Source organism: Dama dama, chromosome 18, assembly GCF_033118175.1.
Source record: "Dama dama isolate Ldn47 chromosome 18, ASM3311817v1, whole genome shotgun sequence".
NCBI lineage: Eukaryota > Metazoa > Chordata > Mammalia > Artiodactyla > Cervidae > Dama > Dama dama.
The window spans coordinates 11,282,076-11,305,589 of NC_083698.1; the positions used below are offsets into that span (position 1 = coordinate 11,282,076).

At 37.4% G+C, this 23,514-nt stretch overlaps 1 protein-coding gene across 1 annotated transcript in view; it reads right to left on the reverse strand.

The window, feature by feature from the left end:
* The window catches only part of SGCE (sarcoglycan epsilon), a 71,163-nt gene that overhangs the window by 10,666 nt on the left and 36,983 nt on the right, over positions 1 to 23,514 (reverse strand). Inside the window, exons 5-9 of the mRNA XM_061164922.1 lie at positions 19,589 to 19,787; positions 8,652 to 8,814; positions 6,081 to 6,292; positions 5,112 to 5,138; positions 4,195 to 4,383 (exon numbers count right to left, since the gene is read on the reverse strand). Coding sequence (XP_061020905.1) covers positions 4,195 to 4,383; positions 5,112 to 5,138; positions 6,081 to 6,292; positions 8,652 to 8,814; positions 19,589 to 19,787 — 790 coding nt within the window. The remainder of the gene's footprint in view (positions 1 to 4,194; positions 4,384 to 5,111; positions 5,139 to 6,080; positions 6,293 to 8,651; positions 8,815 to 19,588; positions 19,788 to 23,514) is intronic.

Here is a 23,514-nt window from a genome sequence, read left to right on the forward strand (position 1 = left end):
AAATGTGCTTTATATTTCTATACATGTAATAATTTTAAACCTGCCTGTGCTGTCTCTCTAATCTGAAAAGGAGAATGAACAGAAAATAACTTCCTATCTAGCAAGTGCCCTGTCTCCGGACCTGCTCCAGTTACCCTTTCTACTATCTGTTCAGTCACCTTGCCTGTAGCCTGAATCAGAAATCCTAGAGGTCAATGATCACAGTATCTATCGCTGACTTGATATCAAGACTGGTAAATAATCTCATCCTGGTTTTGACCTAATTTAAAGTCTCTTATCCATATCTCAATTTTATTATCTGCAAATGATTAAACATATTTTACTATCTAATTTAAGGGGCCAGTCTGGAGTCATATGAAGCATTCTACCAAAAAGAAGGTTGTGTAATTGATAAATAACTGTGGCAGCCTCCCATTACACAGCGTTCCCTAGACTGCACTGTTACAAGGTTTGCTATACATCAGATTGACTTGTTTAAAAGACCCAAACAGGTTTCTATGCAGCTCTGAAGAAAAGCTTTGGATGTTCTTGAGCCTTGCTTCAGTTCAGTTCAGTCGCTCAGTCGTGTCCGACTCTTTGTGACCCCATGAACCGCAGCACGCCAGGCCTCCCTGTCCATCACCAACTGCCAGAGTCCACCCAAACCCATGTCCATCAAGCCGATGATGCCATTCAACCATCTCATCCTCTATCGTCCCCTTCTCCTCCTGCCCTCAATCTTTCCCAGCATCAGGGTCTTTCCCAATGAGTCAGCTCTTCACATCAGGTGGCCAAAGTATTGGAGTTTCAGCTTCAATATCAGTTCTTCCAATGAACACCCAGGACTGATCTCCTTTAGGATGGACTGGTTGGATTTTGCAGTCCAAGGGACTCTCAAGAGTCTTCTCCAACACCACAGTTCAAAAGCATCAATTCTTCGGTGCTCAGCTTTCTTTATAGTCCAACACTCACATCCATACATGACCACTGGAAAAACATAGCCTTGACTAGACGGACCTTTATTGGCAAAATAATGTCTCTGCTTTTTAATATGCTATCTAGGTTGGTCATAACTTTCCTTCCAAGGAGTAAGCGTCTTTTAATTTCATGGCTGCAATCTCCATCTGCAGTGATTTTGGAGCCCAGAAAAATAAAGTCAGCCACTATTTCCACTGTTTCCCCATCTATCTGCCATGAAGTGATGGGACTGGATGCCATGATCTTAGTTTTCTGAATGTTGAGCTTTAAGCTCAACTTTTAAGCCTTGCTTAGAAGTCAAGATAAACTTGCAACCCTATCTTATGCCTAAATATTTCTGATGTCAAATCGGAAGGATAAATACAAAATGATGTAGCTATCCACATTATGAACAATAAATTCAGTGAAGTTAGCATGCCTCTGTGAAGATGAAACTCACGCCCTTTTAGAAGGAGTTTAATAAATACCAGGCAGCTCTATCCAAGGATATACCTGGTTATCAAGTTCTGTAATGCCTCATCAAATATAATATCTCATTTTAACACTGAGAATTGAGTTTGATCCAAATGACCACAATATTTATATATGTGTGTACCTGAGCTGAAACAAACCTTCAAAAACAGGTTAGGAGCAAAGGCTGAATTCGCGTAAAGGACAATTGTGATGAATCTGATACAATAAATTCCCTATTTTCTGGCATGGTTGGAAAATGAGGTTAATCACATATTCTGGCTTATAGAGAGTTACCATAGAGACCATGCACATATTATCCATTTCCAAGAATAAAAGAAAGATAATATACACTCAACACTGAAACTACATCGAATGTAATTTAATTTTCCTCTGATGAGTCAGACGCACTTGATGATCTTACAATGCCTCAGAATAATCATTGTGAACATCATCAATTATCTATGTACCCTATTTATATAGAAGTGCTAGTTAATGGACTTTTTCCATTAGCAGAAATCTGAATAATATAAAGGTTTTCTGGACTTAAAAATACATGTATGGTCAAATTGTTGTAAGTTCAATAAAATAATCTATCGCATTTGCAGAGAGATCTGATCAACATAATGACAGTCTTGATGGGGTTATGGAAGGACCAGGAATATACATTTAGTTATAAACTAGATAGGAAATTTTATTTTGCTTGGATATTAGTAGCAACATTGCCAAATCCTAATCACAGAGAATCAAAATAAAGCTTAAGGAGTTATCCTTATTCTCAACATATATAGTTACAAAGCACACCTAACAAATGACCCAGCCTTTTATCCTCCCTTAAAGTTTTACTGACTTTTTGTAAAATCATACTCCATTTCCCTTATTCATTATAATGAATATTCTCCTCTTCTAAAATTTGACAGCATTTGTTATTTTGTCAGTAGAAGATTCCCAAACTTCTTTCTTTAGATAGCTACCTCTTCTGACCTTTTCCCATGGATTCACAGGGCATATCAACATGCTCAAGACTCTGAGGACTCCCCCAGTTTAAACCAAAAAACAAAAAGTTCTGTTTCTTAAATTTACTTGACTGTTTCTTTTTTGAAGATATATATCATCAACCTTTGAAGAACAGGTATTGACATTTTACTAGCATTCTTAGGGAAAGGATGTGAGAAATAGAAACTTTAAAGAATTCTTCAATTCTTTTCAGTTTGCAAATGAATGATAAAGCTGTTCATAATTTTCATCTAAGAAAGACAGGAGAGATTGCAAAATTGTGAACTATTACAATATTCTTGAGTACTGTAATATCCAACATCCTTGAATTTCCTAATTTTCCTCAGTGGTTCCTAATAATCCTGGCAAAGAGGTTTCACAGTGACCCCACTAACCATTCGAGGACATAAAAATCCATCAGTTCCATTCAGTACAACTTGATTTTGTGAAACTTTAACATTTATATCCTTAATAGAATATGGTTTCCAAAACTCGAACTTTTAAATATATGCCATTTTCCCTACTGCTAAAAGATTGAATCAGTTACTTACACCCACCCACACACACACACGTACACACAAATATATACCTTGGCCTATTCAACAATAAGGGCATACTGCTAGAGGACTTTAGGAAAATATTCATAATGCTTTTAAGAGTTTCATGCTCTGCTGACTGAGCTAGCTAGGCATACTTTCATAATACTTTTAGATTGTCAAAGTTTTTTGGACAAATTTATAGTCTGTCTATATTACTCACTATTTTAATTACTATTTAATCTTCAAATTACCACATCTCATTTACATGGCTGTAAAACAAGCATTTGCAAAGTAAAAATGTACCCAATATGCTGTCTAAATAAATCTCTAATGAGTAAGAGGTTACTTTTATATCACATCCTAACATTTATGTGTGAGTATCTCTGTATGTATGTATGTCTGTGTGCTGGGGGTGGGAGGGATAGATATATTCATTCTATCTACAAAAGTCAATTGAAAAAGAGAAGACTCTCAAAAGCAAACTGTGACTTTCTTAGGGAAACTGAATTTAACCCATTTTAACATATGTTTAAAAAAGTAAGAGTCCTGTTCTTCGAAATAAATGACACTTTCACCTACAATTTCTTTACACTAAAACGGAGCTTCTAGATATATTACGGGTTCTCAAGAACAACTGGGCAATCTCCTCAACTAATTTTCTCTACACTTCCCCCCTTACAAAGGCCTCCTCCAAGCTTTCTGACCACAGTCCTTCTAGCACAACAGAGAAGGTCTGTACTAATAAAGTGTCTTTACAGCCAAAATTGGAACTACTCATTTTGATATAGAAGCAAATCATTAAAAATAAATAAATAAGTAAAACCTTAAAAACTCTGAGGCAAAAAATTTAGATTAAATAGCTCTCTGGTAATAACATTAAAAAACAGGTTAACAGAACCAAATAATTCTAATCATAGCTTTAAAAAATAATCAATTTGCTATGCTTTAGGAAATGCCTCTCTTTTCACAATTAACTCATCTTTGAGCAAGCATATGTGAGTTCATTCATTGTGCTAACGTTAAGGTGAACGTCATCTTGTTTAGATTAGTGAAGGAAAAAAAAATATTTCCTCAAAGTAATTTTACGTATTTGCCGTGGGGTTAGGATCGACACTATCAGTGTTCTTTGGGTACTTTTCTCCTCCAGTCATAAACAAATAAACAAATGCAACCGTAATGAAGAGCTCTGTCTTGAAAGACATTAAGCAGATACATTCACGCATTAACAATGACGGTTCCAAGCGACACTTACTGCTGCGTCTGCATCAGCGGCATATCGGTGCTCTCATAATTGTCTGTGTGTAGAGGGGGTACGATTTCCCCAGTCACAGGGTGAAACACAGGAAGCGTGGACAGGGGCCACGCTATCTCTCTGTTCTTAGACATGTCACGGAGTTCTTTGGTAGATTTCTGAATAGCACTATGATGGGCCAGTTGGATGCTAGGTCAAAAAGAAATAAAACAACACAGATTTAAAATCACACATTAGCTCCACAGATTATCAGTTTGAAAAAGTTACAAAATACATATATATTTTTAAATAAGACAACATTATTGCACTTTGGGCATTCTACAAGTTATTTCAGGAAAAGATAAGTTTCACATACTTTTAACATAACAAAACTGAGAATTAGAAAGTAACTTTTAAATAAACGTTATTTCTCGTTAAACTAAGCTATAAAGCACTGTGTTAATATTACAGCCCTAGGTAGCAAACTACTCTTCTATTTAATCTCTATGATTAAGACAAAACTACCATAGCTTTTATACTGTTGCTTCTGATGGGGCATTTATACATACTCACATAAGTTTCATTTTATGGTAGGTTATTACTGTAGATTCAGGAATACGTGTATGAAAGGTCTTTTCATCTGTTCTCTGGTTTATAGAAATGCAGATTGGGAAATCACATCATATAAATGGCAAGTTAATATTCTGAATCTGAAATAGTTCAGGTTTAATTTTTACCTATATCATCTTAGTTTTCACACCCTTTTTATTCTCTACCCCTCCTAAATTTCTGTTTAGAAAGCAGCTTTCACATTTATGAAATTAACTATGAAAGATGATGAATGAAAAAAAAGCATGACACAGATGTATGGCGCGTGATGAGCAACTGAGGCGTGAAAAAGAAATGACAAAGAAAATAACAGGAAAGAAGACACTTACTCTGGTGTTTGCATGTTTCTCTTTTCCCTAGAAACAAAACAAAATTTATGAATTAAATAATAGCATTGAAATTTGGAACATTAAGACTATATGCTCATGGATCTCGCATGAGGTGGAAATGCTGACATTGTTACTATTAAGTGCAACCAGGCACCATTTGCCACCAGGTTTATGACATTACTTGGATGAGTACACATACAGAAATGGAATACTGATGAGAAACACAGAAAAAAATGGGAAAAAATGGAGATTAAGCATCAAGCTCTTGGAAATAAATTCTATGACATAATGAAATCAGGCTACATGAAAAAATGGAAGAATTTGTTACTTGCTGCTTTATTAATATTTTATCATTTGCTTTGTCACCCTGACTTCCAGATAATCTCGGGAGATTATTTTAATTGACACAGATGTCCTGAAAGCACTAACTATTCATGAAGTAAAGACTCATATTCATGAGTAAAGACTCAAATTATCATTTTATTTTCATTAATTTACTCCTAGATTTATATATATCTACATATGTACTTTTAAACATTTAGGTTGTACTGCCCTGACTGACATCCAGAAAAATTGCAAGAAGAAACCCGACTATCATTTCTGATCAAACTGAGGCTGAGACAATTTATTTAAAGTACAATTACCATGACAATAGGTTCCGCAGTCTCTGCTTACACAGGACGGCTTGTATAACCAAAATACCTAGCCTCAATTATCCTTGGGACTGTTTTGGCAGTATGAGTTTACATTTAGCCTTAATCATTTTTGAATATAATAATTATAACCTCTAGTTTACTAGACTCAAAACTATTTTAATTCATTTGAAAGGAATAAAGTACTGTAGTTTGACTTGAACATAATTTCATTCATAAGGTGTTTTATGAACTAAATGAAACTTGGGTTTTAATGGAATCTTATATATTATCTTAGAAGTTCTATAATTTTTTATTAGTGTTTTAAAGTACTCACACTCCTTCCCGTCGGCAGCACATGATATAAGCAAGTATTAGAAAAAGGACCAATGCTACTGCCGAGGGCACAGCCAGTGTAATTAGGAAATCCGTGTAATAGTCTCTGCTTTTCAAAGAATCAGAAGGGGGTTTGTACTCTCCACCATCAGGCAAAATCCCTTCTCCACGAATCACTTCCTGATAGGTGGACACTTGCTTTGTTTTATCAACCTGATACAAAAGAAGATAATTATACATGAAATTAATAGTTGCAAATATTATGACAGCTTAAGATCTAGACAGACTAATTTCTAAAAAGCAACCTTTCCTAATTACTTTATCACCTTGAACTTGCAATTATTTATGGGAACTAGGAAAAAGTAATGAATGAAAGTAACAAGTTAAAAGTTGATATTGGTCTTTCTAGGTCCTTCTGACAACATATATACATACATATATACGTACACAAAAAATGTGTACACATGTACGACTGTCCTTTTTCACTTTACTTCCCCCAAAGCAAAAATCCTCCACATGACTATGCATACTTCTTGTTTCCTAGTGACAAATCTCTAGTGCAGACGTCAACAAACCATCAACTGACTGATAACCGGCATGCAGGTATGGTTTCTAAGGTTAGTAAAAGAGAAAAAAAAGAGGGAGAGAGACGGTTTCTAAATGCCTACAACTTTGATCCTCTGTCATCCAGCAGAGAGAAGTCATTTTTAGGAAAAATAAACTATTTTCCTTAAAAATAGTTTAAGGAACATTCAATGCTATCGCTTCATTAAATTCTATCCCAGGCTCAAAAAATGTACAACATTTGTACTATACTAATTTACCTCTACATTAATTGAATTGCTTTCACTGAGCTGCATTTAATTATGCTAAGGGTTTTACTGAAGGACACAATAAAATAGCCATGGGAAATTTGTTACTACATTTGTTCCCTGCCCTAAAAAATGTTGGGAGAATTATCTGCAGCATTTTTCAGTATTCTCGCCCTTAAACACCACTTGAAGAATTTTGCTAACGATACAGTGCTAATAAAAACTTTATCTTCTGCCAAGGAATTGATGCTCTGCCTCCTTTAAGAATGAGAACTAAATAACAAATTAACTTCCTCATTTTACCAGGGACATTAGGAGGCTTATTATCAAACTTGACCTTAGGCTTTATGTTTTGGTAAAGTGCAGGTCCTGATTTTCCAGTTCTTTTATATTCGCTCTATTATGCTTATTATCTGACTCTTATGTAAGCATCCTGAAATCTTCTGTGGTAAGATGTAACCTAGACATACATACATGCAAAAGGAAAAAACAAAAATTCCCAACCTTTCTTTTTATGCAGTCTCGCCACAGAAAATGCAGTCTTCAAAGCATGTCATTTTTAAACCTTTAGAAATTAGATAATTTTCCTAAACATGAATAGTGTACAGCGCAAGCACAGGTAAAACGGCATCACCAGGGCTGTCTGTCTACTGCTCTGGTGAGAGGCATCTATTTAAGGTACGACTGTAGCCACTCCATCTGTTGTGCCCTTCTATGATTAGCACATGGCCAAAATATTGAGCTTTGTAAATTCAACATTCATCGAACAGAACACATAAACCACACAGCATCTGAATACTTCTACTGAATTTGAGAAAACCGAGAAAGAAAGAGCATTATTTTCCTAAGGCACATGTGACCTGGAAAGAGGAGTCTGGGGCATAGGGCCACGGGTGCTAAGTGCTTCAGTGTGAGCAGGGTGTTCTCCCGTCCTGCGTCTGGGAAAGGCGCCTGCAGCTGGTTTTCTAAGACATCAAGTGACAGTTGTGTTTATGTGTCAATAACTTTGTTCAAATGTCAACTTTAAACTTAGACCTAACTCACCACCAATCATTAAGAGTGGACTGAAGTTAAATCTAATGGTCACTAGAGAAGTAAACTAACTTCCAGAAAGGAGGATCAAAAATATAACAGAAATTATATGTACAATATCATATGTATCTGACATACATATGAAATCTTACTCATATGTTCCTAAGTCTTTGAGCATGCTAAATAAAAAATGATTCAGAAAAAAAAAATGATTCGGAAAAAAAAATTAATATTTAAGGGGCTCTGGGTAAGATTCTAACTTTCCTCTTCTTTTCCTTTTATTCCTTGATCTTTCCCGACAATGAGTTTCCAGGACACCGAATCATAGCACAATTTTGCTTTATTTTCAGATTTATCATTTCACTCTAGTCTTGCCTTCCAAAGTGGGACAAGGCAGCATATTTGAGGCTTCCTGTCCATGTTACACTGACTCCAAAACTTGACTTGGTAGCCACCTGGATGTCCGGGGGATCGTTCAGACCACCTGCCAAGCTAATCCAGCCCCAACAAGTAATCAACAGTAGACTGAGTACAAAAGTGGAGATACAATTTCTTAAATGCATGCACTGTCAACGGTCTCACCAAACCCTTAAAAGTCAAGGGAAGTCAACTGCAGTTAACAAAGGAAACCCGGGATATGTTCCTAAAAGCAGTTCAGGTTTCAGTCAAATGCTATCTTCGGCCACATCACTTCTAGTTACAGTTGCAAAAACAAAATAGAAACTCACCAATGAGATTTTGCACCAGTCAATGTAAAATTGAGTACGGAATTTTTTGTCACATGTTATTACAGGCTCCATTTCTTGACTGCATCTCAATTGATTCTGTGGATTTTCAACTTCTCGTAAACAAGAAGAAAATGGGACGTCGGCACCAACCATGACATAAACGCTGCAAAAATGTGAAACTCTCAGGTTATCCTTTAAGAAAATTGGAAACACTGAAATAAATCTACCCTGAAAGCAGGATTTATCCTTTTGAATTGAGGGATTATCTAGAATCATCCCTAAGGTAGGGGCCTGGGCTTTAAAAGCAGTGATTCATGTAGGGGCTTCTTTTCATTCTTTCCTTTATTCAACCAATATTGACTGGGTGCTTTGGTGTACAGACACTCTCTTGACTCTGTTACTTGCTAAAAATTTTTTCACCCTGTATCATATTTGATTAGGTTTGATAGACTCCATTCAAAATATTCTTAAATTGTTTAAATAATATTATCACTAAGATAATTATCAGTAATAATTCTTCATCTAATTTCATTTTAATAAGATTGTGAGACTACATCCTGAGGTGTGGAACTGCAGGCAGATCTATTCTTTCGAACAGTTTCAGGCTTTTCTACTGCACAGACCCCCGACTGTTAGGTTCCTCATACAAGGTCTCTAAATCTTTATCTAAGAAGCTAATGTAAGACGAAAAACTACTGTTTGGTAAACACAAATTAGGCAAACAAAATTTATTTTCTTGATATGTATCTTGGCAACTAGGGGAACTCAATTGACTAATAAGAGTTTCATAATAAAAGAGAAGACAGAGATAATAGTGTTTAATCTTGGAGCAGCTTGAGCAGCTAGGAATTTCAAAGGTCTTTTCAAAAGAAAAGGGAAAACCAGAAAATTATTCTAAATAAATATTATTTCTTTTCTTAATGACAGTGCCATAATTATTTATAAATGGAATAAACCCATCAAAATTCCTGCCATCTTTTTTACAGAAATTGACAAACTGATCCTAAAATTCATATGAAAATTCAAGTGACCCACACAAAATTCTTGAAAAAAGAAAAACACAGTTGGAAGACCCACAATTACCAATTTCAAAACTTACTGCAAAGCAATAGGAATAAGGAGAATGTGGTACTATCATAAGGCTTGGCACGTAAATCAATGGACTAGAATTCAGAGTCCAAAAATAAAATCTTTAGCAAATTGATTTTGTCATGTGTGCCAAGACAATTCAACGAGGGAAAGAACAGCCTTTACAATGGTACTTTAGAACAGTTGGATATCGACATGCAAAAGCAATAAACTGGACCCCTACCTCACACCATATAAAAAACTGACTCAAAAAAAAAATCAAAAGCTTAATGTAAGGGCCAAAACAATTAAACTCTGAGAAGAAAGCAGGAACAAATTTTAATGGCCTTGGATTAGACAGTAGTTTCTTAGTTATGACACAGAAAGTTCCAGCAACCACAGGAAAAAAATAAACTGTATTTTATCAAAATTTAAAACTTTGTGCTTCAAAGGGCATCATCAAAAAAGTGAAAAGGCAACCCACAGAATGAAAGAAAATAATTACAAATCATACATCTAATAAAGGACTTACACCTATAACATATAGAAGACTCTAACAACTCCATAACAAAATGACAAATAATTTTAAAATGACAAAGGATCTGAATATATATGTCTCCAAAGAAGATATACAAATGTCCAATAAGTGCATGAAACAATGTTCAACATCATTATCATCAGCAAAACAGACATCAAAACCACAATGAGATACCACTTCACATCCATTAGAATGGCTATAATGAAAAATACAGACAACAGGAAGTGCTGCCCAGGCTGTAGAGAAATTAGAGCTCTTCTACTCTACTGGTGGGAATGTAAAATGGTGCAACCACTTTGGAAAACACCCTGGCAGTTCCTCAAAAGATTAAATACAGAGTTACTATATGATGTAGCCATTTCATTCCTAAGTACATACCCTAAGAGAAATTTAAATACATCTATCAAAAACCTTGTACAGAAAAGTTCATAGCAACATTCTTCATAATAGTCAATAAGTAGAAAAAATTCAAGTACTCATCAACCATCAAATGGATAAAAAGTAAAATATCCATATAATATTACTCAGCCATAAACAGCAATGAAGTACTGTACATACTACAACATGGATGACCCTTGAAAACAATATGCTAAGTGAAAGACTTTGGTCCCAAAGGACCACATATTGTATGATTCCATTGATATGAAATGTCCAGAATAGGCAAATTCATAGACAGCAAGTAAGTAAATTGCGGTTGCCTAGAGTCAGGGGTTGTAGTGGTGGTGACTGCTAACGGGTGTGAGAAGGGAGTGTTAGAAGGATAAAAATGCTCTAAAATTGACTGTGGTAATAATTGTACTTTGTTAATAAACTAAAATACACTGAGTTATATATACTTTAAATAGGTGAATTGTATAATATGTAAAATATATCTCAATAAAGCTGTTTTTTAATGAAGTGAAATAAAAGCATGGCACAAAAATTCAAAGTTATGTTACTATGAAGCCACACCCTTAATTAACAGCTGTGTCCCAGAGCACAATTACACAGATTCAGCTGGTTGCGCTTTATGTTAAGTTAAAAATTTCAGAAAAAGTTCAGAAAAAGTAGATGTAAGAAACCACTGGTAAAGAATTCACATGATTAGTGAGTAGAAATACATTCCATTTACAGGAATATTGCTCCTTCATAAAAAAGAACAAAATAATATCTGCTGCAGCATGGGTGGCCCTAGAGATTCTCAAACTTGAGTGAAGTCAGACAGAGAAAGACGAACATCATATGGTATCACTTATAACAGACTCTAAAAAATAGTACAGATAAACTTACTAATAAAACAGAAAAAAAGTTACAGATGTAGAAAACAAACTCATAGTTACTGGTGGGAAGGTAAAGGGTGGAGGGTGGGAGAAGGCATAAACTGGGAGATTGGAATTGACATATACACATTACTACATAAAAAATAGATAACAAATAAGAATCTACTGCATAGAACAGGACATTCTACTTAATACTCTGTAATGACCTATGTAGAACAAGAATCTGAAAAAGAGCAGATATACATATATGTATAACTGATTCACTTTGCTGCATACTTGAAACTAATACAACATTGTAAATCAACTACTCTGCAATAAAAATTTTAAGAGAGAAATATATTCCATTTAGAACAACTTGTTACTTTTAAGCTTCATATAAAGCCAATTTCTATCCCCTTATTAACTGCCTTGCAAAGACCATATTTTTCCTTGATAACTGTGAAATATATTTGTAAATACAGAAATTAAATATTTCAAAAATTGTTAAAAGTCATCTTGCTTTTACATAACATTGATTTGCATTTATAATAAGTAAGATTTTAAATTAATTCACTTCAAGATAACATAAATAGGCATAAGTTTTGGGTGCTCTGAAGTGTTTTATTTTTTTTCCCTCAAATTATAAAAGCAATATAAAAACATTACATAAAACTTGGGATATAAAAACAATTAATTTCTATTACCAAGATCATGATTTTCATTTTCCAATGTACCTTGCAGAATACTTTTCAAGTGCATATATTTTAACCTAATTGCAATCATCTCTAAAATATAATTTTGTATCACACTTTTTCATTTAATGCATCATAAGCATTTTCCTCATAAGCATTTTCCATATTTTATAGTCTTTGTAATTACTTTTTTTATAGGAATATAATTTTTAAGTGCACATGGTTTATTCATAATTATTTCAGAGTTGGCCACATAAGTTTCTTCTAATGTTTTGATGTTATAAATAATACTGTAAAGATGATCTCTGTGCACATTCTTTAACATTACTATCTTAAAAGAGATGCCTAGAAGTGGAAACATTTTTATGACAGTTGACACATACTGCCAAATTACTTTCATCTCCACTTGGATGATCCAGCAGCTTCACAAACTTACTATGTTCCGAACTGAGCTCATCATCACCCCATCCCACCTCCACCTGTTGCCCCTTCCATCTTCTCTCTCAGTGATTGGCAAGGGCAGGTGCTCAAGCCCCAACATCATTGACTCCTGTCCTTTTCCCTATCATCTGTCTCTGACATTTACCCTGAAAGACTCTCATACACACCTGTCCACTCTGCTCCTTCCCATAGCCAACATCCCAGTTCTAGTCACAGGGAGTGAAGCAACAGCCCTTTGACTATTCGCCTGGAACTCAGTCTCTCCCCCTGTCCTCAGGGAGTCTATTTGTAGCATGGATGATACCGGTTTAGACATAGAAGCATTTGTATATTTGAAAGTAAGAAAGTAGTTCTTACAAGTTCTCATCACAAGAAAATAAAAACTAATTGTGAGGTAATGGATGTTATCTGAAGTTATTGTGGTGATCACTTCATAACATATACTTATACCAAATCTTCATGCTATGCACCTTAAACTTATCCAATGTTATATCATCAATTATAACAAAACTGGAAAAATAAACATGTTAATTTAAAAATTGCAAACAGACTACTCAAGAGAAGTAGATACTGGATTAGACTTTTGGGTTAAAAAATAGGCATTTATTGGTTTTTTTTTTGTAAAGCCAGTAAGTTTTAACATCTTGGCTTTTTAAAAGATAAATTTGTATGAGGCCATGTATAATAATCATAATTTCATGCTATACATGCTGAAATAAATTTTTCATAATCTGCTCTTTTCCTAGATCTTTGATATGCAGTTTTTGATTTACAGCTATTTTGACAGGCTAGCTTTTTAATAAGCAGAAATTCAAAATGTTTATGAAGAGAAATGAGGATGATCTTTACATTTATGATCTTAGCCATGCTTTCAAACTTTCAAACATATGTAAACAGATGGCACGGCAGTGTATTATCAAGTACAAGGCTCTCAAGCAAATGTTAACAAAACACGGTGACTCATTATCTTAGGAATTGAGTAGTCTAAATAAAACTTGCTCCTGTGAAGAATGTTTTTCTTCCAATTTGAACAACTCAATTTCTCTTGAGGTAAAACCCATTTACTATGGTCTTTACACATACAAAGTGGAGAACCATGTTACAGGTAAAAAATATTATGTCAAAACTCTCCTGTTTTTCCAGCAATAGTCAGATAAACAGATCCAATGATTATATTTTTTACTTAGTCGTCCAAGTGATGAATGTATTTTATTCATGATTTTATGTACATAAGAGACAGAGGATGGTTTAGAGAAGAAAGTGTCCAGGTACATTACATGCTGCCTGGGAACTCCTGAGCTCTTAAAATGCATTTTGATTCTTGCCTCTGTCCTTGACCCCACTCCTCTGTTCTGTGCAAATCAATCAATTAAAAAAATAAGATGAAAAACAAAGAAGACGTAAGACTAAATAAAGCATCTAATTCACAATAAAAAATAAAGGTCATTTCTAGACTCTACTTCTACTACTGTTTGTTACTCCTCTTTACTGAAGAAGGGAAGAATGATCTTACCAACTGGCACTCAAGACTCAGACCTTTCTGGGGGATTCTATGGGAGGACTTTCTTGCTTCAAGAAAGGAGGCATTTGGGTTCCATCTACTCTTCTAGCTCGTGCAGTGCAGTGGGGCTCAGCAGGCTAACTTGATAAAATAAAAATGTTAACATACATGATTGTTTGCAAGGTCCTTAGTGCTACACGAGATCAAATTCAAACAATTCTTCCTGGAGTATGAGGTCTTCACATGGCCTGGTCTTTGCCTTTTTGGTCATTATTATTTGTTGGTCCCTGTCCCCCATTTGCACACACAAAGCAGCTTTCCAAATCCACCGGGCTTCTTCCTACCTGATGGCTCTTGTTCAAGCTACTCCCTCTGCCCAAATTCTCCCTTTATCATTTTTTGAGCTGGCTAATTTGTTCATTTCAGTTCAGCTCAGTCGCTCAGTCATGTCCGACTCTCGGCGACCCCATGGACTGCAGCACTCCAAGCCTCCCTGTCCATCATAAACTCCCAGAACTTACTCAAACTCATGTCCATTAAGTCGGTGATGCCACCCAACCATCTCATCCTCTGTCTTCCCCTTCTCCTCCTGCCTTCAATCTTTCCCAGCATCAGGGTCTTTTCAAATGAGTCAGTTCTCCACATCAGGTGGCCAAAGTATTGGAGTTTCACCTTCAGCATCAGTCCTTTCAACGAACATTCAGGACTGGTTTCCTTTAGGATGGCTAATTTGCACTCATATTTTAAACCTCATCACCTCTATGAACCCTCTGACATGGACCAGAAGTGGGGGAGGAGTCATCTCCATGAATACCTTAACTACGACACATACAACACTGTCTTCTAGTTATCTGATTACTTTCTGGTTCCTAAGAGATGTGAGCATAGACTGTACTCTTTATTTTTTAAATTTAATTGTATTTTTAATTGGAGGATAATTACTTTATAATCTAGTGATGGTTTCTGCCACACATCAACATGAATCAGCCATCCCATCCCTCTAGCTTGTCACAGAGCACTGGTTTTGAGTTCCCTGCATCGGACAGCAAATTCCCACTGGCTGCCTATTTTACATATGGTAATGTATATGTTTCAACTGTACTCTTTAAATCACTATACCCTAGAGAGTAATACATTATTCCCCTATAAAAAAATTTTACTAAATGCTAAACAATGGAAGAAAAAAAAAATCAATCTATGCCTAGAACTTAGAAGAACAGAAACTAAAGACATATAGTTATAGACATATAGATACAGAGTTGCATGGATTTTTTTAATTGACATATTTTTATATTTATAAAAATGGGCTTATATTGGCTTCCAATTTTATTATTAAAAGCTCAAAAATTCCAACTCTTATCATCATTCCATAAAAGAAAGAATAGTTGCATCAAAAATACAGGAGGCACATTATTTAAGAATAAAAGACTATCTCACAAACCACCAAAGATGAGGACTGATTGAGCACTACAGACTGGCCCACGACCACGGCCTTGCATCAGATGAGTCTTTGGCAGCCTCTGACTTACATTTTCTTCTCCAAGTGTGACTTCTCTCTGAGCCCTTTCCAGGGCAAAAAGCAGACAATTAATTAGAGGGCGCACTCCGTGACATTGTCTAGAGAATAAACTAGGATTCTCTGTTGCTGATTGAGGCTAGATCCACAGGCTTTGGTAACCAGAGGAAACAGTGGTAGGTTTGACAATCTCTTATGAAAAGTGAGTATATTCTTTAATCCTCACACCCCATCATTCCCTTCATAACCACCATTTACACCACATCACTCACCCTGAGTTGGCAGCTATGCCATGCCCAGACTGAAATATGAACCTGCTCCTCTTTCCCCCAGCTTTATCCCAGGCTAAATGCATCCACGAGTCCTTAGTCTCTGGCTCAATGTCAAGAGCAAAAGCAGCCCTGAGACCACACCCAGAGAGAGAGCACAGTTGCCCTGGGGTTATGGGGCTGGAAAGTGAAAGGGAATCTTTTCAGGAGGTTCAGCTTTCCTTTGCAGGAGCTTATTCACTCTGAAGGAAATCTTTCCACTGGTTTCTGTTAAATTTAGAAGAAGTTTAAAAGCTGGCAGTGAGGTCTGCAGAAATGAGGGGGGGGGAAATGCACACCAAGCAGGACGAGGAGCTTGGGCGCTGTAGCAGGAACTCCTGGGGACTGATACTTAATGGCATTGTGGGCTATGGAAGGGCTGGAGGCTTACCCCGAGGGTCTACTACTGAGAGCTCCTCTTGGCCATCTGCTGTGGGTTTGACCAAGGTGGAAAAATTTTCAGTTAGTAAATTGTGGCTGCCGTGCATCATAATAGTAAACCATTTAAGGAGATTTTTTAAAATCACAGACTGAGACTCACTCAAAGCATAAAGCAGAACACAGTTAGTAGGTGTTTAATACTTCTGAAGTATATTTTTAAATAAAATTTTAGAAAATAAAGTGATGCGATTCCTTTGCATCTCTGACCATACCCTTGATCTTTCCAGTATTTCATTTTTAACGACATTTATAGGTCATGTTACTTTCAAAAGAAAGTACAGAGGCAAAAAGTTTACTAAGTGGATTAGGAATCATGATGTTGTTGCTCGGTCACTAAGTCACATCCAATTCTTTTATGACCCCAGGGACTGCAGCCCACCAGGCACCTCTGTCCATGGGATTTCTCAGGCAAGAATACTGGAGTGGGTTGCCATTTCCTTCTCCAGGGGATCTTCCTGACCAGGGATTGAACCCACATCTCCTGCATTGCAGGTGAATTCTTTATTGCTGAGCCACCAGGGAAGCCCCCCCAAAAGTTCAACAAGTGAATTAAGAATCATGATATTCACCATTAAAAAGGAAGGAAGGCACAAGAGGTGAGTTAAGCACTGAATTTATTCTAAATTTAAGGCAAATAGGGTAAAAAAAAAAACAACAACTATTTTTGTTACCTTGACATTACATAACAACCAAAGAAAACATGCAAAATTATTTCCAAGGAAAAATTTTTCTTATGCAATTATACTCAAGTAGGATCTTACTGCTTTGGTGCTCATATAGGTACACTAGAGTAATAAAGTTGGCACTGGGTACAATTTATAGAAATTCTATTTTAAATGACTTACCATATGAATACTTTGTAAAGGTTACAGCTTAACATTAAATTAAAACTCATGGAAAGCATTTCTAGTTGGGAAGGGATCTGAGACAACAGGGTCCAAATAAATGCCATGGGGCTGACAACACATGCCTCCTGCTAGCAGGTGCTGGGGGTCAGTCAGCTAATGACTGGATTCTCCAACAAGTACTTGTAGGACAAAAAATTCTGTTCTTAATTTAGACTCACATGCTCAGGCCCAGCCCTAGACTCAAAAGATCCAGAATCTCTAGGGGGGGATCAGAGGCCAGGAACCTAGGTATATTTTTAAAATAAATCTCTACTGGCAATTCTCAAGCTAGACACATTTGAACTGTACTGTTTTAAGTCCGAGTTTGGTTTAGAGAGGTGTTAGCTCAATTTAGTCTCTGTGCTATGCTTAGTCACCCAGTCATGTCCAACTCTTTGCAACCCCATGGACTGGAGCCCGCCAGGCTGCCCTGTCCAAAGAGATTCTCCAGGCAAGAATGCTGGAGTGGGTTGCCATGCCTTCCTCCAGGGGATCTTTCAGACCCAGGGAGTGAACCCAGGTCTCCCGCATTGCAGGCAGATTCTTTACCATCTGAGCCACCAGGAAGGCCCTTAATTTAGTCTAGTGGTGGCTAACAGGGCCTCTGTGGGTGGCGCCTACACTACTGATTAGGGAAGGGGTGAGTCCAGAAGAAAGCACGACTACGGCAAACTCTACCAATGACTGGTTCCCTGTTGCTTCCTCCAGCATTTTTGGTCATTGTTTCAACAATCACTGTGGAACACATTACTTTAAGAAACTGTTGAAAAGACTCCAGGGACTTCCCTGGCAGTCCACTGGTTAAGAATTTACCTTGCAATGCAGGGGACGTGGGTTTGATCCCTGGTGGGAGAACTAAGATGCCATATGCCATGGAGAAACTAAGTCCGTGCACTCCAATTCTGAGCCCAGGCGCCACAACTAGCCTGTGTACGGCAACCACAGATCCTAGATGGCACAGCTAAGACCCAACAGAGCCAAATCAATCAACATTTCTTCAACAGACTCCACATTTGGAGAACGTCTTCAGGGGAGATACTCCTGTTCATCTCCTCCTACGGTTCTACTTTAATTACTCACTGGGAAAAAGATCCACGTTGTACCTCTGAAGTAAAATGTTAAGCCCAGAATTCTGTTTTCACAGAGACAGCCAACCAGCAGACGGGCAAGAAATAAAGCAACTATTTTTCTCTGAACACTTGCAGGTATGCTTGACTGACTTAAAAAACCCATTATTGTACCATACGAGATACAACTTAATTCTGAAATTTGTAAGTTGGACTTCACAGGTCATTGCTTATGCTTCCATCCCCTTTCTGACTACTCGCCCAACCTTATCTGTGTCTATTTGGCATTTCTTCCCGTATTTCCAACAAAGTTCTCCTTTGAAGTTGCCCTTAAATTTCATTCTTATTAATCCAGACATTCTGGTTAATTCCAGATGTCCTCTGTATAAATGTTACCAAGAATATGGATAAAGGAGGAGTTAGAAAAGGATATGTTACGCACAATGTGATTTATTCTGTATCTCGTACTTTTATAGGATTTAGTTTTTTAAAAAAAGCAGATCCGCCTCAACTTGCAGATTCGAAATTAAAGAGCAAAATTCCATCGATGTGGGCATTCAATCTGTCATTGTACTCAGGTATAAGTATTTTATAACCCCTACAAGGGTGTAAGTCAAATTCTATATCTGTAAGACTTGAGAATCGACAAGTCCCTTTCAAATGCATTGTCTCTTTAATCCTCACAACCACCCCGAGGTCGCTCCCATTGGCGCAGACGAGGAAGCTGAAGCCCAGAGGGGTGCAGCAGTTTGCCCAGTGTTACCCAGCTTGTGAGTGACAAGGCCAGGCTTTAGGAATGGGCTTCACATCCACCCCAGCCATCAATCACCGCCACATGGTGGAAAGAATGTTAAAGGCGAAGAAATAGTTTCCTAGAATAAAGTTACAGCAATCTGTATGTCCTGCAGCTGATAACTGGGGCATCAATTTCCTTTGAAACTCGGGGCCCTAAATAATCAGCTTCTCTACAGAAGGTACAAAAAAGCCTTAGCACTGTAATTTATGATGCAAGTCCTGATCTACAATTAGCTTTCAAAGGACTTGGAACATCAGATATAAAGGACCATTAACGTAACCTCTTTGTCAATACAGAAAACTGCTATTTTTTTTCACATCTCTGCAATATCTATCGCTTATTAAAAAGAAAAATGCCACAGGCCCTCTTCCATCTGCACTAAGTTTGATAATATCGCCACATTTAAAAATCCACACTTAGGGCGATGAGATGAAGTCCACTTACCCCTCCTTCATGTCATTGATGGGCAGGGGGACCCGGCCGCCCCGGTCAAGGGCCGACGTGATGTTTATGGCGTTCAGGCGCTCGGGCTGCCACACATTTTTCACGGCCCCCAGGAAGTCTCCAAGAACCTCGCTGGCCAGCATTTCTTCTACGTTCATATTTTTAATGAAGAATTCTGCTTGATAGGGTAACGGGAAGTCTAATTTTGGTGGGAAAAGGGTATGCACACCTTTAATGAGGGAGTCTTTTGAAAGGGAAACAAAGCAACGATGAGATTTGTTGACGTGTCCTGGCTTGGGGAACAATATTATTCCTGACTTCAAAGGCTTTCCTTGTAACAGAGGCTATCTCTAAAAACACCACATACATTTGACCCAGAATTTTATCTATGATGTAATCAAATCCAAGGGACAGCAGGGTAGTTCACAATTATAGGAAAGAGAAACAAAGAAAGAAAAGGAAAAAATGCCAAATCTCGTATCTGCCTCTAACTTGCCAGTGACTGCCAGCCTTCTCACCTGGCCAACGTACCCAGGTAGAAGAAGCATTTCCAGAACTGAGAAAAATACTTCGTGTTTGTAGTGTTTCAAAGTTGACAGATCTTTTTCACATTGTTTAATTTAATCATTACAATCCTAGGCAGTGCTATTTCTATGTGAACAGAGGAGGAAGCTGAGACACAGAACAATATCATTTCGAACAGAGAAGATAAGACAAAATACCTGGACTTGTTTGTGGGTTGCTTATATACGATATGGAAAACCGTATTTTTAATTCGCAGTATTACTGATCTTTTTAGAGCATGCTAAACATTAAATTTAATGAAAATAAATATTGACTGCATTTTCAATAAGTACTTTGACATCATAACTATTTCATTCTTTGGATCACTCCATAATTAGATATTCTAGAGAAATCGTATTTAAAATTTCTCATGAAATTCCATCTCTCACATTGTTAGAGATTTACTTAGCTTTTCTCCTCCTCAATGTCTCATCAATAATTTCCCTCTAAAGATGCCAAAAAGAATATTTTAAGCCAACCCAATGTCCAATTCAGACTCTCAATATAAGAAATTTGAAATAAATATAATTGATTTCAGCTTCTCAAATGTTAGTCTTGAATTACAAACTGCCATTTCCTATATTCTGACTGTTCTATTAAGACAAAGAATAGCCTTCTTCTTGTTTTGTAATATTTCTGTAATAATAAAAGCTACTTTCTTTTAATACTCTGAGGTAGGTCAAGCTAAGGGAAACAGGTAAATTACCATATTTAATACTCACAATCAGAAAGTGACTAGGCACTTGTATTTTTCTCCATACTTTCAGAAGAGGAAGCTAATTTTTAGATCATATGAACTTACCTCACATGATTTTTACCTAAGCTAAAAGAGACTGTGTATATAAAGTGCTTATCAGAGCTCCCAATATACAGTAAGAACTTAGAAAATATTAAACTTTAGCAATTATTATAATAATAGGCACAGGTTACTTATTTGGATTCTGCAGTGAAAATTTCTGGACTGTTCACAGATTTAAAGTCCCCAATAATAGTTATATGATGTATAGTTGTTCAGTCGCTCAGTTGTGTCCAACTCTGTGACCCCATGGACTGCAGCATGCCAGGCTTGCCTGTCCATCACGAACTCCCAGAGCTTGCTCAAACTCATGTCTGTTGAGTCAGTGATGCCATCCAACCATTTCATCTTCTGTCATCCCCTTCTCCTCCTGACCTCAATCTTTCCCAGCATCAGGGTCTTTTCCCTCCTGACTTACTATAACTCATGTACTATCCGTCCATTCTTACTTAATAACAAAAAATTAAAATTATAAATAAATAACTGAAACCTTGATGACCTCATTTATTATGAAACCTCTTTAATATTAAAGGACATTTGATGCCAGAGCTGAAGTCAGGAGATATTCTGGCTCTAGAGTTTTCAGGAGAGTTTTCTGGAATGTAGTGTCTCTAAAGATTAAGTTTTTCAAAACCCTAATCACAGAAGGCTCTTCACTCTTCTCCTACACTGTAATTTATTCTGCTTATGATTTTGTTAGATTTGTTTGATGTATAGCCCATCTGTAATCTTCTAAAATATGCTGTTTATTCTCTTTAATGTAGATAAGTTTCCTGTTTTATACAGATACATTTCCTGTTTTATATAGATAAACAGTAGCTTAATCATGTTACATCCCGCCCCCCCCACCCCCCACTGAGAAACAGTCATGCAGAAAAATGTCAGGAAGAACAGTTTCTTGGCAATAAATAATATTTATAAATAATAGCAAGTACAGTTTGTTGAGTAGGCTAGAATTCTATCATCTATTCACTTCATTCAGTGCTTTTATATCCACTTGTCAAAAAAAAGCATGCAAAACTTTTTCCTGTTTATCATCAAGGCTCCTCCTTGGAGAGCTGCTCCCTGGCTTTCCCTAATGCCTGTGACCTTCCACGGCTCCTAAAGAGGCTGGCGGCCGCCACGCCCTCCGCGGCTCCAGGCAGCGTAGGTTGCCTGCCATCTACCCAGCCAAGCGCTCTTGCCAGGTCTCCCAGAGATGAGTCACGGGAGCTTTCTAACTTTGGGGAAATCCCGTGCCTGCTATATTTGGACATCCCAGAGGCCAAGGGAACAGTAAGCCAACAGAGTGCTGGCACTAAAACCTGCTTTAGAGAATCACTCTACGTCCTCTCCTTGAGCTTCACGTTGTGTGATTCCACACGACTCATTTCCCATTGGATCTCCCAGAGCAGGAGACAGAACTGAGCGCGGTTATCCTGATACTCAACTCCTGTTACTGCTTTTCCTCACGTGATCTGGGAGCAACGGCCACGTACAGGTCATGCCCGCAGATGCACACCCTAGTGACCACATGCACTCCATCAAGAAGAGAAGGAAAACGCCTGCCTGTTGGTACCCTGGTTTCCTGAGTTTTGGCCACTGTTGTCGTTCACTTCCTCAGTTGTGTCTGACTCTTTGTGACCCCATGAATGGCAGGCACACCATGCTCCTCTGTGCTCCTCTATCTCCTGGAGTTTGCTCAAATTCATGTCCAGTGAGCCTGTGAGGCCATCCAACCACCTCACTCCTCCCCTCACTCTTGCTATCTAATGCAATCTAAGCATCTATAAAAGGAGGCTTTCTAGACCCAGATATTCGTCCTCTCCCAACCCTGACTTAGATAAATACCCCTCAGGTCAACTTTCAATCCTACAGTCGACTAGCAGTCTTCCATTAGTATCTGCTTGAATATGGTTCCCACACATCAGAATCACCTGTTAGGATATATTCTGTGTCAACTGGACCAAGACCAGACTTGAAAAGAAAGCAGTTCAAACCACAGACCAGGTTATGTTTCAATTTGTTTTTGTTGTTGTTCGGTCGCTAAGTCGTGTCCAACTCTTTGCTTGTAGGGATTCCCATACCTTGCAAAAAATTTCTGAGTCCCTCGGAGAACACACTAGTGTGGTTAGTGGTCCAAGTCCACTGTAATATAAGTATATAACTAAACTGATGGATTCCCAAGGAAAGGGAACATCACAATCATTCTGCTCATTAAGGATATTCCAGTTTTACATGGACTGCTTGGACTGGATGCAAGTACTCAATTACAATTGGAATAAAGAGTAAATATCTCCTTAATCCAAATATGAGTACCTTATAAAAGCCCTTGGGAAGTGGAAACAGGGACAGGGAATCTTCTGTCCTGGCCAAAGGAATGGGCACTTGGACTTTCTTCTCATATATGAAAGGAACAGTGAAAGTCGCAGGGTCGTGTCCAACTCTTTGCAGTCCCATGGACTCTAACCTACCCAGCTCCTCTGTCCATGGAATTCTCCAGGCAAGAGTACTGGAGTGGGTTGCCATTTCCTTCTCCAGGGGATCTTCCCGACCCAGGGATCGAACCCAGGTCTATTGAATTGCA